Consider the following 17,559-nt stretch of genomic DNA (forward strand, 5'->3'; position numbering starts at 1 on the left):
TGAAATTCCAGTCTTTCAACATAATTTAAAAATGTCACATCAGCTTCTGCCAATTATAGTGTGACAGAAGTAATGTCTGAGTCTTCTGCCTCATTCACTTTTACACCAGCAAAGAAAATAATGCACAGATTGTATGCTATCGAACATCTGGCTTTTGTACTTATGGTGTCATGCTAAAGGATATGGATCCCTGCAGAAATGTTGTCTGGCAGATTTATTATCATAGAATAATAATTGTGCCATTTTGTTCATGGAGCAGATCCTTACCAATTGCTGAGTGACTTTGTTAAAATGTTGGATTGCAGAATGACCCCAAAAGAAAGAAAAATGTGTGCTTCAGTGTTTATACGGTGTTCATTTTGTGTCCAGGGTATCCAGGTTACAGCAACGACTCCTTCCATGAGAGCTGTAAGGTTAGAGACTGGACTTATTGAACTGGAGCTGTCAAATCGCATCCAAGCTAAGACGCAGCTCGGTGCAGGCCTTAACAGTAGCTATTTGAAACTGTTTGGAAAATGTCAGGTTGATCTAAACCTGGCATTAGGACAAATTGTCAAACATCAGGTACACATTTATCAATTTAGTAATACTTACCATTTGGCTCTGAATTAACTGTAATATAGTAAATCCCACCTAATGCTAAATATTCCACTGGTATTGCATTAAATATGATTTAATGATGTTAAAAGAAAAATGTGTCTTGATGAAATAACGCTTTTTGTTTTAAAGTAATGCATTAAATTGTTTAATCTGTGCATTTTATGCAACATATTGCTTAAGAATAAGAATGACAGGTGTTACCAAATTCATTCATTTGAGTATGACATTTCAGCTTATCGATTCTTGAACTGGTGACTTTTGACAGATCCTAAACATTTTCCAACACCCTCTTTGCTCTTAAAGTTATAAACAGTGATCGACAATTTTTTTTCTTCATCTACACATTTAGACATTTCATGTTTTCCCTCAAGTTATGTTCAATATGAAGTCGGCCTGCTTGTTATTTCTATCAAAGGAGAGCAATTGAAATCCACGACTTAACATCTGAATTAACATCAGCTGTATTTGACAATCAGTGCATGATATCTGAGGAAAAACTGGTTTGTTGGCACTTGTCTTAAAATACCTATTCATAAACATTTTGGTGGTGTCTATCTCAGGGTTTGCTGGATCTTGGTGGCATTTCTTACTGCTAAGCCTTTGCATTGTTATTCAGAACAGCCCAACTCTGTGTGTGTTATTGTGCTGCACTCTTTTTGTCCTTAAGCACGCAGCCATTTCCTGACCTCCAGCTCTAACTTTGTCCATTGTATGATATTGTCGTTGGTTACCGATCTGATTTATTTTCCCCTTGTCTATGTTTTATGATCCTTTATTGATTTTAGGTCTATGAAGAAGCTGGTTCAGATTTTCATCAAGTAGCATATTTCAAGACACGGATTGGTTTAAGAAATGCACTGCAAGAAGAAATCAGTGGTGCATTTGATAGAGAAGCTGTTCTCATCACACTTAGCCGACCAATAATATATGCACAACCTGTGGCCTTTGATAGAGGTATGAATTTCTAACTATTGATGAAAAGGGTTGAAGCCCTTTTACTATTACTTCCAAACCCCTCTAACCCATCCAAGTTACCTTTCCTCATGCAGGTGTTGTTCAGCCTAAGGCTTGTGTTTAATGTTGTCTCAGTCCATTATCCACCCTGTCCCCCACAGTGCTTATTCACAATGTCATCTGGACCCTCTGTGTTGTAAAGTTCTGTCTCTCCAGCATCCCCCACGTTCCAGTGTTTTCAGTCCCACAACTTCTCTTCCCATTGCCATCAAATCCCAGACTTTCCTTCTTTCATAATTACGATAGGATAAATGACCAAAACTTGGCAGAGAAAAATGATTTTGAGGAACAGCAAAAAAAACTGCTGATGCTGGAAATCAGAAGCAAAGGCAGAAAATGTTGAAAATACGGAGAAGATAGGGCAACATCTGTGGAGACACCGAGTGAGCTAATGGTTCATGTCACTGACTGACGAAGTGAATATTTACAGCACTTTGAAAGAGAGTTTTGAGAGAAAAAATCTAGAGCTTAGAGTCTTGGCAGCTGAAGGACATGGGTGCCAAATATGGAACAATTACATTTGGGGAAGTGGAAGGGTTCAGAATTGGAAGAGTACAGATATTTCAGAGGGATATCAGGACTGGAAGGAGATTAAGGTGATAAGGTAACGCTCAGACAGAAATGGTAATTTTAAGTGTATCAAATGATACAATTGATGGCTATGATGTAAGTTAGAGATAAGGCAGGGCAATGACTGGGCTGAAAGCAAATAATTTATTATATAACTATTAAAATTAATTTGCTCAGAACATAAGAATCAATTTTAAAGAGTGGAGAGAAAGAATATAAATGATAGAAACGATGGCAACTTCGCTGAAATAAATCATGGTAATTTCTGTAATAGAATGCCGAAAATGAAAGATGGTTATGTCAAAAATCTGACCAAAATAGCATTATCAACAACTGCAGCAAATTTTGTGGAAAAATGAGCCAGTATATGTCCTCAAATGTGAAATCTTTAATCTCAGATCAAATATTTTGATACTGAATATTGGTTGGATTGTTTTGAGAAAGTAAACACTTAATCATATTGCAGTAAAGCCATGGCTATATTGTAAAAAAGCTATACCCGACATCTCGTATTTTCTTAATACTAAGAAACGCACAATTAAACTAGGTATTAACTCTCATCCCCCTCCATTTTGAGAGTAGTAAATTCCATTTTTCTTAAATTAGAATCTTCCTTAGAATTGGAAAATCAATTAAAAAAAATTGCAAAAGATATTTTAATTTGATTGTAATTGATCAATTTAATCAATGAATCTTTTGTTCCCATTTGAAGCTGTATTTTTTTGGCTCAACTACAAAGCTGCCTATGACAACTGGAATGAACAGCGAATGGCGTTACACAAGGACATTCACGTTGCTACTAAGGAAGTTGTTGACAAGTTGCCTGGAATCCAACAGACCTCTGCTCAAGCATTTGGCACACTCTTTTTGCAGTTGACTGTGAATGATTTGGGCATTTGTTTACCAATCACCAATACTATCCAGGTATTGTGTTTCTGCTGTGATTTATCAATTTGCTAGTTTGTACAATATTAATAATCGATATTTCATTCAGACAGTTGCATGGATATGGTGGGTTTAGAAGGATATGGATCAAAAGCAGGCAGGCGGGGTGAGTTTAGATGGGGCACGTTGGTCGGCGGAGGAAATTGTGCCGAAGGGCATATTTCCACGCTGGATGTTCCACGCTTGCCGTTTTTACTGCTCACAGCAGCTTGGGAGTTAGTCATCCTCTAATACTGTCCATGTGGCCATGTGTATCATGAAATGTATTTTCCCCAATCCAAGACTTTTGAAGCTACTTGCTCAAATTCGCCCCAAATTCACTCTAGTTAGAATAGACAATTCACTCAGATCAACCTGGGATCAATGAGAATTTTATGATTTAGCTTTGTTTTAAGTTCCCATTGTTTTTTAAAATGACCGCTAGGCTCAATAGAGGCGCAACATTAGCCACCCCCCAGTCTTCCGGCACCTCATACGTACGTGTCAATTGATGATTCATTTATCTCAGCCAGGGCTCCTGAAATTTGTTTAGTTCCCACATATATCTCTGATATGTCTGATCAAGCCCGGGAGATTTATCTATTTTCATTCGCCTTAGGATGTCCTCGCCTGTATTACGAACTGTCCTCAAAACATCTCTATTAACTGTCCCATTTCCCCCAGTCTTGTATCTTTCCCCACAGTAAAAACAGTAGAAATACTCATGAAGGATCTTGCCCAACTCCTGTGGCTCCACACACAAATGACCATTTTGGATTCTATGAGCCTCTATTCCCACCGGAGGTACCCTTGTTCCCTTAATGTACATAACATCTCTTTGGATTTTCCTTAATATTATGTGCCAGAGCTATCTCCTGCCCCCTTTTTGTCCTTCTGTTTTCCTTAAGTATCCCAAAACAATTCAAGGGATACACTTGATCTCAGCTGCCTAAACTTGTCCCATGCCGCCTCCTTTTTCCTGACCAAAACCTCAATTTCTCTTGTCATCAAGGCTTCATTATTTCCATCTGCTTTGCTCTTCACCCTAACAGAAACATGCATGCCCTGAGCCCATGTTATCACACTTTTAAAAGCATCCCACCTTCTGAACGTTCTTTAGCCTGCAACTCAACTCTACAGCACGTTCCTGTCTAATAACCATCACATTTAGCCTTGACCCAATTCAGAATTTAAACGTTTTGTTTAAGAAAGAACTGCAGATGCTAGAAAATCGAAGGTACACAAAAATGCTGGAGAAACTCAGCGGGTGCAGCAGCAACTATGGAGCTAAGGAAATGGGCAACGTTTCGGGCCGAAACTTTGCCTATTTCCTTCGCTCCATAGATGCTGCTGCACCCGCTGAGTTTCTCCAGCATTTTTGTGTACCTTCAGAATTTAAACTTGTTGGGCTGCCCTGTTTTTTATCTCTAACTATCTTAAAGCTAATAGAACTGTGGTCACTGGTCACAAAAAGCTTCCCCACAGACACTTCAGTCACTTGCCCTGCCCAATTTCCGAAGATTAGATCAAGCTTTGCCTTCTCCTTCATAGGATGCTCTACATATTGCCTGAGGGAAATGTTCCTGAACACAATTGACAAATTCCACCCTGTGTGAATGTGGGCACTTTGACAGTCCTAGTCTATTTTGGCAAAGTTAAAATCTCCGACTATGACAACCCAATTAGTCTTGCAGCTGCCTGCAATCTCCTGGCATATGTGAATTATTGCTTTAAACCTACATGTATTATTGTTTATGCTTTGACACATTTATCAATATTGCTTTAAAACTAAATGTAAAAATGATTTTAATGTTATTTCCTTCAGCAATCCATTAAAGAAACCAGTACCTAACTGTAGGAAAGAACTGCAGATACTGGTTTAAATCAAAGGTTTCAGTACCTTCAGGACTCTCTTGAAGATAGAAGTATTTGTTTTCCAATAACGTTTTCAATTATTTCCATTATTTGGAGCATCATACTTGGTTAAAACTTTAATATTATTAGAAACCGTTCACATATCTTTTGCTTTGCTAGATAATTATCAATGGAGCATTAACTCTATATTTCTTCAACATATCTCGGCAGGCTAATCACGCCATTGACTTTGATCCTGGCTCAGCTATGGTGCTCACAATTGAGAGCACCTTGATCACCGCTTGCTCGTCTGAATCCCTAGTGAGCAAAGGTCATTTCAAAAATTTCTGCATACGATTCGCGGATGGGTTTGAAACTAGCTGGGATGACTGGAAACCCGAACTTCAGGGCGATCTTGTTATGAATGCTTGTAAGTGTCATCATAATAATAATAACCATCACAATTTCTCCTTTCCTAACCACGTCCGCCATCGTGAAAAGTCCATAAAGAAAGTGGACAAATAGTGTTTGTTGAAGTCGATCAATGCAAATGTTGTTACATAATTATCAAACACTGATTTTATTGATTCCTTGTTATTGAAATATAAACTGCAACAAAACCCTTTGAAAATGCTATATGGAGAGTAAGGGGGAAAAAAACTTGTTTTGATCAGTCTTAAACTCTGCCTGTTTTGGTGAATATAGCAACAATGGTACAATGGCTCAAAGATGTAATGAACAAGGCAAAGCCTGAGCTGTCATTGCTACCATCATCTATCCAAGATATGTACCCTTGTGCCTTCCTCCCTCCACCCCTGCACTTCCGTGCTCTGTCCTATCGTCTAAAATAAGGTAAAGGTTATGCATTTCTTCATCATGGTATCTATCCACTCATTTATTTCCTCTTCATTTCCAACATAATCCATCCCACCCTATTTTATTCTATTCCACTCCTCCCTGTGCCCACTTGGATTTGCACTCATTTCCATTTACATTCCTTCATCTAGCTTCATGATTTGCTTCTTCTATCCTAATCTCACATCTTTTGTTTACTCATCTCTGGCCTTTGTTCAACATCTACCAATCAAAAAACCCTTGCTTATATCTGCCTATCGCTTGCCAGGCTTTATCCCGACCCCCACCTCATTTCAAACTTTCTAACTCCCTCACCATAAGCAGTTCAAAGAGAGGACCCAACTCGAAACGTTACATATCCATATTCTCTAGAGATGCTGTCTGACCCTTGATGTAAATCAATGATTTAGTGGTGGGCACAAGGAACTTTTTTTTTGTAAATCAGCACCTGCAGTTCCTTGTGCCCATGACTAAACCCTTGACTTCCTCGCCTTTTCCTTAATCCTGCAGTCTCTTGGGCTGCTTCTACCTTCCATTTCTTGTACTCTCCAGGGCAATCTCATCAAAAGACCTATCTCTGTTTTACCTCTTTTCCATTCCCACTAAACTGTTGTTCACTTAACTTTCCTCATTATTCCCTCTGACTAGATCATTTCTTCTGGTGCTGCCCCCTTTTTCCAATGCACTGCAGTTATGCACACTTGACCTCATCAATTGCTATTTCCAAATTCATGCTCACATTCTCTTATTCTTGAAAGTATTTTTTCGAAAGCCGATTTACATGTCATTCGGATATGAATAGGAGACTTGCATTCATATCTTCCTGCTCACAGGATCTGGGCTTCATCTTTACTGATTTTCAATATTTGTGTATTGCTGGCATACCAGCATTTATTGCCCAAGCCTAGTTACCCTTGAGATGTTGGTGGTGGGTGGCCACCATGAACTGCTCCAGTACATTTAGTGAAGGTACTCCCTCAGGTTTGTTGGTTTGGGAGTTTAAGGATTTAGATCGAGCAATGATGAAGGACCGGCAATATATTTCCAAGTCAGGAAGTTGTATTTTGTGCCTCTTCTTGAATTGGGGACACAACAATGTAATTGCAACAATCCTTTTGAAATATTATTACTGTAATAATTAAGCTAATTTGCATACAGCAAGTTCAATAGAACCAATGTGATAACACCAGATAATCAATCTCGGGTAACTTTGGCTGAGGTATACTTCATATGTCCCATTGACTTCATATGTTCCATACTTCATATGTCCATTGGTTAATGGACTGGGAAGACTTGCCTAAACTTATGGAAGTGCCTTGGGATATTTTGTACTCATCCATTAAGAAAGAATACGAGTGATAATACAGAGTTATAGAAAGGATTTGATTGTCAGATTTTGGTCATCTGTTCAGCAAGCCCTTAATTTGATGGACCATAAATGCAAGATAAGCATTAAATAAAATGAACATGGAATTCAGGGAAACGTTTCCTGGAATATGAAAATACATCACGGTTGAGATAAGTGGACGTATATCTGAGAAGAATACATTAAAAATAATTAATGCAATATACTGTTGGGGGAAAACGAAGTGAATAAAATAGGTGGAGATGTGTGGAGCTTAATAACGATCACAAAGTGGCCTGTTTCTGTGTTGTAGATTTTAATTAACAGGCAACTATTGTCTCTGCACAACTTGGAGGCATTTTTTAATTTTCAATTTTCAATTTTTTTCCAATTGTTGGTCATCAGTGTTTACATATAACTCCAAGTTGTTTTTTGTGCCATTATGGCTGTTGCTCACTGTTTCCTGCATACTTTCTATTCAGGTGAATGCTCGCAGGATTGTTATTCAAATTACCACTGTACGTTTACCAGTTTCTATTGCCTCTTTGCCGTCTGGACTCCAACTAGACATCCAGCTGGGTTAAGTGTCAACCAGGAATGCTAATTTGATTTTGATATTTCTAAATGATTTAACAGGTGTGGTACCAGATGGGACATATGAAGTATGTTCACGCACGGCTGGGCTGGCTTCAGCAGGTAATTAATTTTCTCACTAAATTATAGCGAGCAACCAACATAAGATACTATTGGAATGTTAAAGTGCTAAATGTTAAATGTTACTGAAAATAATTGTACGTGAATGATGATAATATGAGCAACACTATGACAAAGAGTATTTGTAGATTTAATCGTGAGTTATTAATATTACTAATTTCATGCAGCATGTAATGAATCCTGTAAAAACTAGGCACACCTAAAGCAATCAAAACATAGATTTATTTTAAATCGAACATATTAATACAAAACTACAGCTTGAAACTTTCATCAGCTCATTATTTAAGGCAGCTTGCAATGTACTAAATCAACATGCATCGTAACAATAGGGGTTTTCTGGTAAGTGAAAGATAGTGGCAGGTGAAAACATTGGTATTGTAAGATGATGATACCTTTACCTATCATAGAAAGAGGCAGAGATGCCACATAGCTTTCAGGGTGGAGTAATGACTGACGTATTCCAGGATCAACATGCTTCTCTGTTGGGCGCAGAGACTGTTAACACCAAATTTAACATGGTTAATAGAAACTTAGTTCAAGCACCATTATATCTAACGTGGCTGCTCTGCTACAAGATTGCTTACAAGTGTAGTCTTAATCAACAAGTCTATAACAGACCCAATTGTATGGCAGTTGAGTGTCTAACAAGACCCCATCACTGTCCCAGTACTTCCGTCAATCTTTATCAGCAGTACTGCATCTCATCTCCAAAAAGCTTCCTGCCGGGGTGGAGTTAATATACACAATAGTTGGCAAATACTATGGTGGGGAGCATAGTCGTGCAGCAGTTAGTGCTTGATTAGATCCCACTCTTGTTGCCACATATGTGGAGTTGCATGATCTATTTGTGAGTCAAAATTTCCTCTGGATGCTCCAGATTCCTCCTACACCCTAACTATTAAGATTAATCAGTGACTACAAACTATCCCTTATTATAGATTAATGGCAAAATGAATCAGGGAGAAATTTATGGGGATGTATGAGAGGGGATAGGTTTCAGTGATAAAGGTAAGTATGGGAGCTGGCATAGAACAAATTAGTTGAATAGCCTGGGTAGACACAAATTGCTGGAGTAAGTGGGACAGGCAGCATCTTTGGAGAGAAGGAATGTGTGACGTTTTGGGTCGAGACCCTCCTTAGGTTGAATCATCTCTTTTGTGTAATTCTTAGTATAAATTAAGGGCAGTCTAAATTCAGCCATTAAGCTGCAGGATGCAGATCATGTATCCGCATGCTTAAATTTGAAAACAAACCATTACAGGCAACATCTGCAAAACAAAGGTGTTCTGCCAACTCGCCCCACTATAGAAAATCATCCTCGAATAGTGAAAGTTCATGATGAGACGCTGGAAAATGTGGAGCACTTTCCACATGTCGGGAGACAATGCCTAATGAGGGCAGGTATGAATGGTGAAATTCACCAATGCCTAAGTGCAACAGTATAGCTTTTTAGAAAACGCGTGTTTGAAGACCAAACCCTCAATCACCGGTGTCCTGTCATCTGTGGAGCACCAGTTATTCCTGCCTGTACCTTCAGTGGTACAGCACTCCATGTAGCTAGCCCCTATAACTACTGCAGCGATTTCTCAACACTCCCAGCAATATTCTCCAAATCTACTGGCAGAATAAATGAACTAACATTCCATTCTAACCAGTGTTCCCAGTACAGAGGCCCTAATTATACCTCTGAAGGACAAGCCAAGTCATTTGCACCCCTTTTACCAGACAATTGAAACAGGGACTCTGTTCTGAGCTCCATCAGGTCAAGCAATTACCTGGAGAATGGAAGTGGCTTCAAGGGATCCTCATAGTGTCCTTGAGTAAAATGGAATATCAGTGCAGAATATCAATCCCTGGCCCATGACTGCTCAAAATGGAGATTTACAGAAAACGATGTCCCTTTTTTGGGAGCATATAGATGCTCAGTAAAATGCTGGAAAGAGTGCACATCCAAAACTTCTCATCTGTCCAGCCAGTGGTTGAATCTACAGGGTTGGGTTTCTTGCCTGACTATGCTGTTGGAATTCTCTGAGGAAGTAAATAGCAGGATGCACAAAGGAGAGTCATTGGATGTTGTGCACTTGGATTTTTAGAAGCATTGATAAGGTGCCACATGTGAGGCTGCTATATAAGATGAGAGCCCATGGCATGAAGAGCATTGATAAGGTGCCAATGGCATGTGAGGCTGCTATATAAGATGAGAGCCCATGGCATGAGAGGGAAGATACTAGCATGGATAGAGGATTGGCTGAATGGCAGAAGGGAAAGAGTGGGAATAAAGTGGGCTTTCTCTGGTTGGCTACCAGTGACTAGTGGTGTTTCGCAGGGGTCAGTGTTGGGTCCACTGCTGATCACGTGGTATATCAATCATTTGGATAATGGATTTGTGGCCAAGTTTGTGGATGATACGAAGACAGGTGGAAGGGCAAGTAGTGCAGAGAAAGCAGAGAGTATGCGGAAGGACTTGGACAGTGTGGATGAATTGGTAAAGAAGTGGCAGATGGAATACAACGTAGCAAATAGTACAGGTGCGCACTTTGGGAGTAGGAACAAAGGCATAGACTATTTTCTAAATGGGGAGAGGATTCACAAATCAGAGATGCAAAGGGACTTGGGAATGCAGGTGCAGGATTCCCAAATAGTCCATTTTCTGGTTGAATCGATAGTAAGAAAGGCAAATGCAATGTTAACATTCATTTCAAGGGGACTAGAATGTAAAAGTAGGGATGTCATTCTGAGTCTTTATACGACACAGGTCAGACCACATTTGGAGTATTGTGAGCAGTATTGGGCCCATAATCTGAGGAGGAATGAGCTGGCATTGGAGAGGCTCCAGTGGAGATTTACACAAAAGATCCCGGTGATGATTGGATTAAAATATGATGAGTATTTGATGGCTCTGTGCCTGTTCTCGCTGGAGTTTAGAATGATGAGGGCGGTCCTCATTGAAACTTACCGAAAAGTAAAAGGTCTGGATAGAGTAGACAAAAGTGCTGGAGAAACTCAGCGGGTGCAGCAGCATCTATGGAGCGAAGGAAATAGGCAACGTTTCTGGCCAAAACCCTTCTTCAGACTGATACAGTAGATGTTGAGAGGATGTTTCCATAGTGGGAGTGTCCAGGACCTTATTCTGAGGTTAGGTGGTCATTTTTAGTCAGATGGTGGTCAATCTGTGGAATTCATTGCCACAGAAGGGTGTGAAGGTCAAGTCAATGGATATTTTTAAGGCAGAGATACAGTGCCCTACATAATGTTTGGAACAAAGACCCATCATTTATTTATTTGCCTCTGTACTCCACAATTTGTGATATGTAATAGAAAAAAATCACATGTGGTTAAAGTGCACATTGTCAGACTTTATTAAAGGTCATTTTTATACATTTTGGTTTCACCATGTAGAAATTACAGCTGTGCTTATACATAGTATACATAATTGTGGAGTACAGAGGCAAATAAATAAATGATGGGTCTTTGTCTCAAACATTATGGAGGGTACTGTAGATACATTCTTGATTAGTATGGGTGTCAGGGGTTATGGGAAAGAGACAGGAAAATGGGATCGAGGGGGAGAGATAGCCATGATTAAATGGTGGAGAAGACTTGATGGGCTGAATGGCCTAATTCCGCCCCTATCACTTATGAACTTATGTTTAGATCAAATTAATTTAGAATAACATTTCTCAGATGTTTAAGTAAAATTCCTTGTCATTTTGCTTTACTCTCTATGAATATATTAATTTGATAAGGCTATGCCTATTCTTCTTCCTTTTAGACAGTAGTAGTGCAGGAACCTGGACATTAAATATTTTATGGAAAATGTGCGGTATTGATGTGCACATGGATCCTAACATAGGGAAAAGACTCAGTGCCTTGGGTAACACAATGACAACTTTGACTGGCGAGGAAGAAAGTGATGATATTGCTGACCTAAACTCAGTCAACAATGTTGACATTACAGACGAGGATGAACCTGACACCATGTCTCCCACCATCATGGCCGTAAGTGAATCAATGTTATGAAACGTTGTATTGAAAATCTTAATCATTAATTCCCTTCTCCTACATAAACCATGAAGTGTTGGATTTCTTATTGACTTGTGCCTCATGCAAAAGGATAATTGAGTTGGCATATATTTTAAAATATTTGCCAACTCAATATTGCTGCTTATGGATCGGTAGCTTTGATGTTTGGATAAGTTGCATTACATTTGAACACTGGCAATAATAATACGTGGGACCATTCATCCTAAATATGTCAACTGGAAACTCCTATTTGAATTTGTAGTGAACGATAATTAGAATTTACATATTTAATTGAAGTCCAGAAATGGCTAAAACAAATTATTCTGCTTTATTAACTCAGCAGGTCAGGCAGTATTTCTGGAGAGCATGGAAAGGTTATGTTTCGGGTCTGCACCCTTTTTCAGTCTGAAGAAGAGTCCCGACCCTTAATCAGCATCTGCAGATCCTTGTATATCCTGTTTTAGTTGCGATGTACATTGAAACATAATAATTCTCAAATTTATTAAACTTTTATTTGGGGCGATGACTTGCAAGCATGTTCTTTAATCTGCGCTATTCTATTCTTGCAGTATATCTGAGTCTCATCCTCCATCAGACCCTAGCAAAATATATAAATTAAAACATCTCACCATGCATAATATTTACAAATATTATCAACATTTAAAAAATTAATCCGTGTGTTTTATATCTGTTCTAACTACATAATTAAATCCTAGATTGAAGCAATTTCAAGCAAAAACATTTGTTTCTATTTTTATATAGAAACATAGAAAATAGGTGCAAGAGTAGGCCATTCGGCCCTTCGAGCCTGCACCGCCATTCAATATGATCATGGCTGATCATCCAACTCAGTATCCTGTACCTGCCTTCTCTCCATACCCCCTGACCCCTTTAGCCACAAGGGCCACACCTAATTCCCTCTTAAATATAGCCAATGAACTGGCCTCAACTACCTTCTGTGGCAGAGAATTCCAGAGATTCACCACTCTCTGTGTGAAAAATGTTTTTCTCATCTCGGTCCTAAAAGATTTCCCCCTTATCTTAAACTGTGACCCCTTGTTCTGGACTTCCCCAACATTGGGAACAATCTTCCTGCATCTAGCCTGTCCAACCCCTTAAGAATTTTGTAAGTTTCTATAAGATCCCCCCTCAATCTTCTAAATTCTAGCGAGTACAAGCCGAGTCTATCCAGACTTTCTTCACATGAAAGTCCTGACATCCCAGGAATCAGTCTAGTGAACCTTCTCTGTAATCCCTATATGGCAAGAATGTCTTTCCTCAGATTAGGAGACCAAAACTGTATGCAATACTCCAGGTGTGGTCTCACCAAGACCCTGTGCAACTGCAGTAGAACCTCCCTGCTCCTATACTCAAACCCTTTTGCTATGAAAGCTAACAAACCATTCGCTTTCTTTACTGCCTGCTGCACCCGCATGCCTACTTTTAATGACTGGTGTACCATGACACCCAGGTCTCGTTGCATCTCCCCTTTTCCTAATCGGCCACCATTCAGATAATAGTCTACTTTCCTGTTTTTGCCACCAAAGTGGATAACCTCACATTTATCCACATTATACTGCATCTGCCATGCATTTGCCCACTCACCCAGCCTATACAAGTCACCTTGCAGCTTCCTAGCATCCTCCTCACAGCTAACACTGCTCCCCAGCTTCGTGTCATCCGCACTTGGAGATGTTGCATTCATTCCCTCGTCCAAATCATTAATATATATTAAATAGCTAGGATCCCAGCACTGAGCCTTGCGGTACCCCACTAGTCACTGCCTGCTATTCTGAAAAGGACCCGTTTACTCCTACTCTTTGCTTCCTGCTTGCCTATCCACATCAATACTGAACCCCCAATACCGTGTGCTTTAAGTTTGTTTACTAATCTCTTATGTGGGACCTTGTCGAAAACCTTCTGAAAGTCCAGATATAACACATCCACTGGTTCTCCCTTATCAACTCTAATAGTTACATCCTCGAAAAATTCTATAAGATTCGTCAGACATGATTTACCTTTCATAAATCCATGCTGACTTTGTCTAATGATTTCACCACTTTCCAAATGTGCTGCTATCTTATCTTTAATAACTGACTCTAGCAGTTTCCCCACTACCGATGTTAGACTAACTGGTCTGTAATTCCCCGTTTTCTCTCTCCCTCCCTTTTTAAAAAGTGGGGTTACATTAGCTACCCTCCAATCCTCAGGAACTACTCCAGAATCTAAAGAGTTTTGAAAAATTATCACTAATGCATCCACTATTTCTGGGGCTACTTCCTTAAGTACTCTGGGATGCAGCCTATCTGGCCTTGGGGATTTATCGGCCTTTAATCCATTCAATTTACCTAACACCACTTCCCGGCTAACCTGGATTTCACTCAGTTCCTCCATCTCATTTGACCCCCGGGTCCCCTGCTATTTCCGGCAGATTATTTATGTCTTCCTTAGTGAAGACAGAACCAAAGTAATTATTCAATTGGTCTGCCATGTCCTTGTTCCCTATGATCAATTCACCTGTTTCTGACTGCAAGGGACCTACATTTGTTTTAACAAATCTTTTTCTCTTCGCATATCTGTAAAAACTTTTGCAGTCAGTTTTTATGTTCCCTGCCAGTTTTCTTTCATAATCCAGTTTCCCTTTCCTAATTAAGCCCTTTGTCCTCCTCTGCTGGACTCTGAATTTCTCCCAGTCCTCTGGTAGGCTGCTTTTTCTGGCTGTTTTCTGGCTATGCTGTTTACGTTGTGATGGAATATTAAGTTACGCGAGGTAAAATAACAGAATTTCTCATTAGATTCAGTGAGAGAGTTCTGATCTCTCTGTTTCTTCTATAGGAAACCAATGACTATCGAAGACAGGGTATTGCTGGGAGCCAAACCGCAGATGGAAGGGGAAGAAAGTTTGTCAAACGTTTGGTGGATATCAGGGAATTAAATGAACAAGCTAAAGTTATCGATGACCTAAAGTATGTAGCTATTATTACAAATCTTTACAACCTATCTATCTTTCAATCTTTTGCCTTTGCAAAGGTATCAAACTATATATAATCAGACGATCAATATGTCAAAATATATTTTAAATGCTTTATTTTCAATTTTCATCTCTGATTAAAATTTGAAATGTACAATATTTATCCAAAATAAAAGTATTAATATGCATAATTTTCAAGCATGTGACAAAATCAATACACTAAAGTATCTTTTATATTAACAAAAAAAAGAAAGATTTTAGTCATAGAGTGATAAAGTGTGAAAACAGGCCTTTCGGCTCAACTAGCCTGCACTGGATAACATGGCCCAGCTACACTAGTCCCAGCTGCCTGTGCTTGGTCCATATCCCTCCAAACTTGTCCTATCCATGTACCTGTCTGACTGTTTCTTAAATGTTGGGATAGTCCCAGCCTCAACTACCTCCTCTGGCAGCTTGTTCCATACACCCACCACCCTTTGTGTGGAAAAAGTTACCCCCCTGATTCCTATTAAATCTTTTCCCCTTCACCTTGAACATATGTCCTCTGGTCCTCAATTCCCCTACTCTGGGCAAAAGATTCTGTATATCTACCCGATCTATTCCTCTCATGATTTTTACACAATTTTGATTGATAAAGTTGCTATTGGACAATGCAATGTTTTCATATCAATTTTTATTCATATTTTCTCCATGGTATGTTTCTACTTGAAATTATATCTAGCTATTCCATCTACTTGCCTTATATACATTTCAAATAACATTTGGCAAATTATGAGGAAATATATTTTCATATAACATTGAGCACAAAGGTTGTCTCAAAGAACTGATTAAGAAGCAAACAATCTAAAACTGGTTCAATACGGTTGAATTAATAAAATATTTAAATTATTATAGAAAGCTTGGTGCAAGTGAAGGAACAATAAACCAAGAAATTCAACGTTATCAGCAATTAGAATCCGTTGCAGTTAACGATATTCGCCGAGATGTTCGCAAAAAACTACGTCGATCGAGCATGAGGGTGAGCAAATTAGCAGCTAATGAATTTTCGTCCGTTTTTACATAGAAACTGTCTATGCAAAGACATACACATGATTACTATTTATCCATTTGGTATTCCTGTTGGGTATTTTATACAGTGGTCTGTGATTTAATTGTGTGTGTTGATGTATTGATTCAGTATTGATGTGGATAGAGAACTGGCTGGCAAACGGGAAGCAAAGAGTAGGAGTAAACAGTTCCTTTCCAGAATGGCAGGCAGTGACTAGTGGGGTACCACAAGGCTCAGTGCTGGGACCCCAGCTATTTACAATATATATTAATGATTTGGACGAGGGAATTTAATGCAACATCTCCAAGTTTGCGGATGACACACAGCTGGGGGGCAGTGTTAGCTGTGAGGAGGATGCTGGGAGGCTGCAAGGTGACTTGTTGGGGAAGTCCAGAACAAGGGGTCACAGTTTAAGGATAAGGGGGAAATCTTTTAGGACCGAGATGTGGAAAACTTTTTTCACACAGAGAGTGGTGAATCTCTGGAATTCTCTGCCGCAGAAGATAGTTGAGGCCAGTTCATTGGCTATATTTAAGAGGGAGTTAGATGTGGCCCTTGTGGCTAAGGGGATCAGGGGGTATGGAGAGAAGGCAGGTGCAGGATACTGAGTTGGATGATCTGCCATGATCATATTGAATGGTGGTGCAGGCTCGAAGGGCCGAATGGCCTACTCCTGCACCTATTTTCTATGTCTATGAATATGGAATTAGATAGACTGTGAAGGAGTTAGATAAATTGGGAACAGTCACATATATTCAGGCAGTATCAATGCATTAATTACATTAGTTCACTATCAAAGGCATTTTTTAAAGTTTGCCAGCCTATCAGTTCCTGAATGTCAGTCTTGTAAATTTATGTTCCTTAGAAACAATTCACGCTTCACACAGACATATTTGATTGCCAGTGGGTTAAGTTTCATTCCAACAGTTGGTGTTTGAATATTATATTACTGCTTTCTCCATTCAAATGATGACTTATCAGATGATAACAGCAGAATTGACCACAGATTGTCAGAGTTGAAATTGTCAACCTTTGGAGAGTTTGACATCAGAGGACTGGAAATATTGCATTCAGTGATTATAGTAATGATAGCAAATCAGTACATAGAGTCTGATTATATACATACAGTTAAAACAAGTTAGACGTAAACTTGGATGATCCCAGGATCGTAAGGTAAATTGGAGTTGAAATGTAAGCAGGGTGAGTATATGCAAGAATTTCAACACTGCAGAATGTCAGCTAGACTGTACAATATTCTTGAGGTGAAAATATTTGTTATGAAACAAATGGGAAGTATGACATAGAATAGAATAGAATGCCTTTTATTGTCATTCAAACAGCTTGGTTTGAACGAAACTGCATTTTCTACAGTCTTACATTACAAAAAAAAAACAAGACCCCCACTTAACACAGTTTACACAAACATCCATCACAGTGGATCTCCAACATCTCCTCACCGTGATGGAAGGCAGTCTTATCTCATCCCTTTGTTCTTGTCCCGTGGTCCAGCAGTCCAACTGCAACGTTGAGGCAAATTGGGGCTCCTGATGTTAAAGCCCCCGGAGGGCGATGGTAAGTCCTGTGGCCGTTGAAGCCACGCCGGGCGATATTAGGCCCCGCTCCGAATCCTTTAAACCCCGC

General features: G+C 39.4%; 1 protein-coding gene across 2 annotated transcripts in view; it reads left to right on the plus strand.

Moving 5' to 3' along the window:
* The window catches only part of kiaa1109 (KIAA1109 ortholog), a 298,241-nt gene that overhangs the window by 214,822 nt on the left and 65,860 nt on the right, over positions 1 to 17,559 (plus strand). For both annotated transcript variants that reach the window (XM_055647191.1, XM_055647198.1), the window contains 8 exons: positions 370 to 564; positions 1,386 to 1,554; positions 2,897 to 3,108; positions 5,194 to 5,392; positions 7,799 to 7,858; positions 11,649 to 11,875; positions 14,735 to 14,865; positions 15,765 to 15,888. In XM_055647191.1, coding sequence (XP_055503166.1) covers positions 370 to 564; positions 1,386 to 1,554; positions 2,897 to 3,108; positions 5,194 to 5,392; positions 7,799 to 7,858; positions 11,649 to 11,875; positions 14,735 to 14,865; positions 15,765 to 15,888 — 1,317 coding nt within the window. The remainder of the gene's footprint in view (positions 1 to 369; positions 565 to 1,385; positions 1,555 to 2,896; positions 3,109 to 5,193; positions 5,393 to 7,798; positions 7,859 to 11,648; positions 11,876 to 14,734; positions 14,866 to 15,764; positions 15,889 to 17,559) is intronic.

The sequence above is a fragment of the Leucoraja erinacea genome, chromosome 1 (assembly GCF_028641065.1).
Source record: "Leucoraja erinacea ecotype New England chromosome 1, Leri_hhj_1, whole genome shotgun sequence".
In the NCBI taxonomy this organism is placed as follows: domain Eukaryota; kingdom Metazoa; phylum Chordata; class Chondrichthyes; order Rajiformes; family Rajidae; genus Leucoraja; species Leucoraja erinaceus.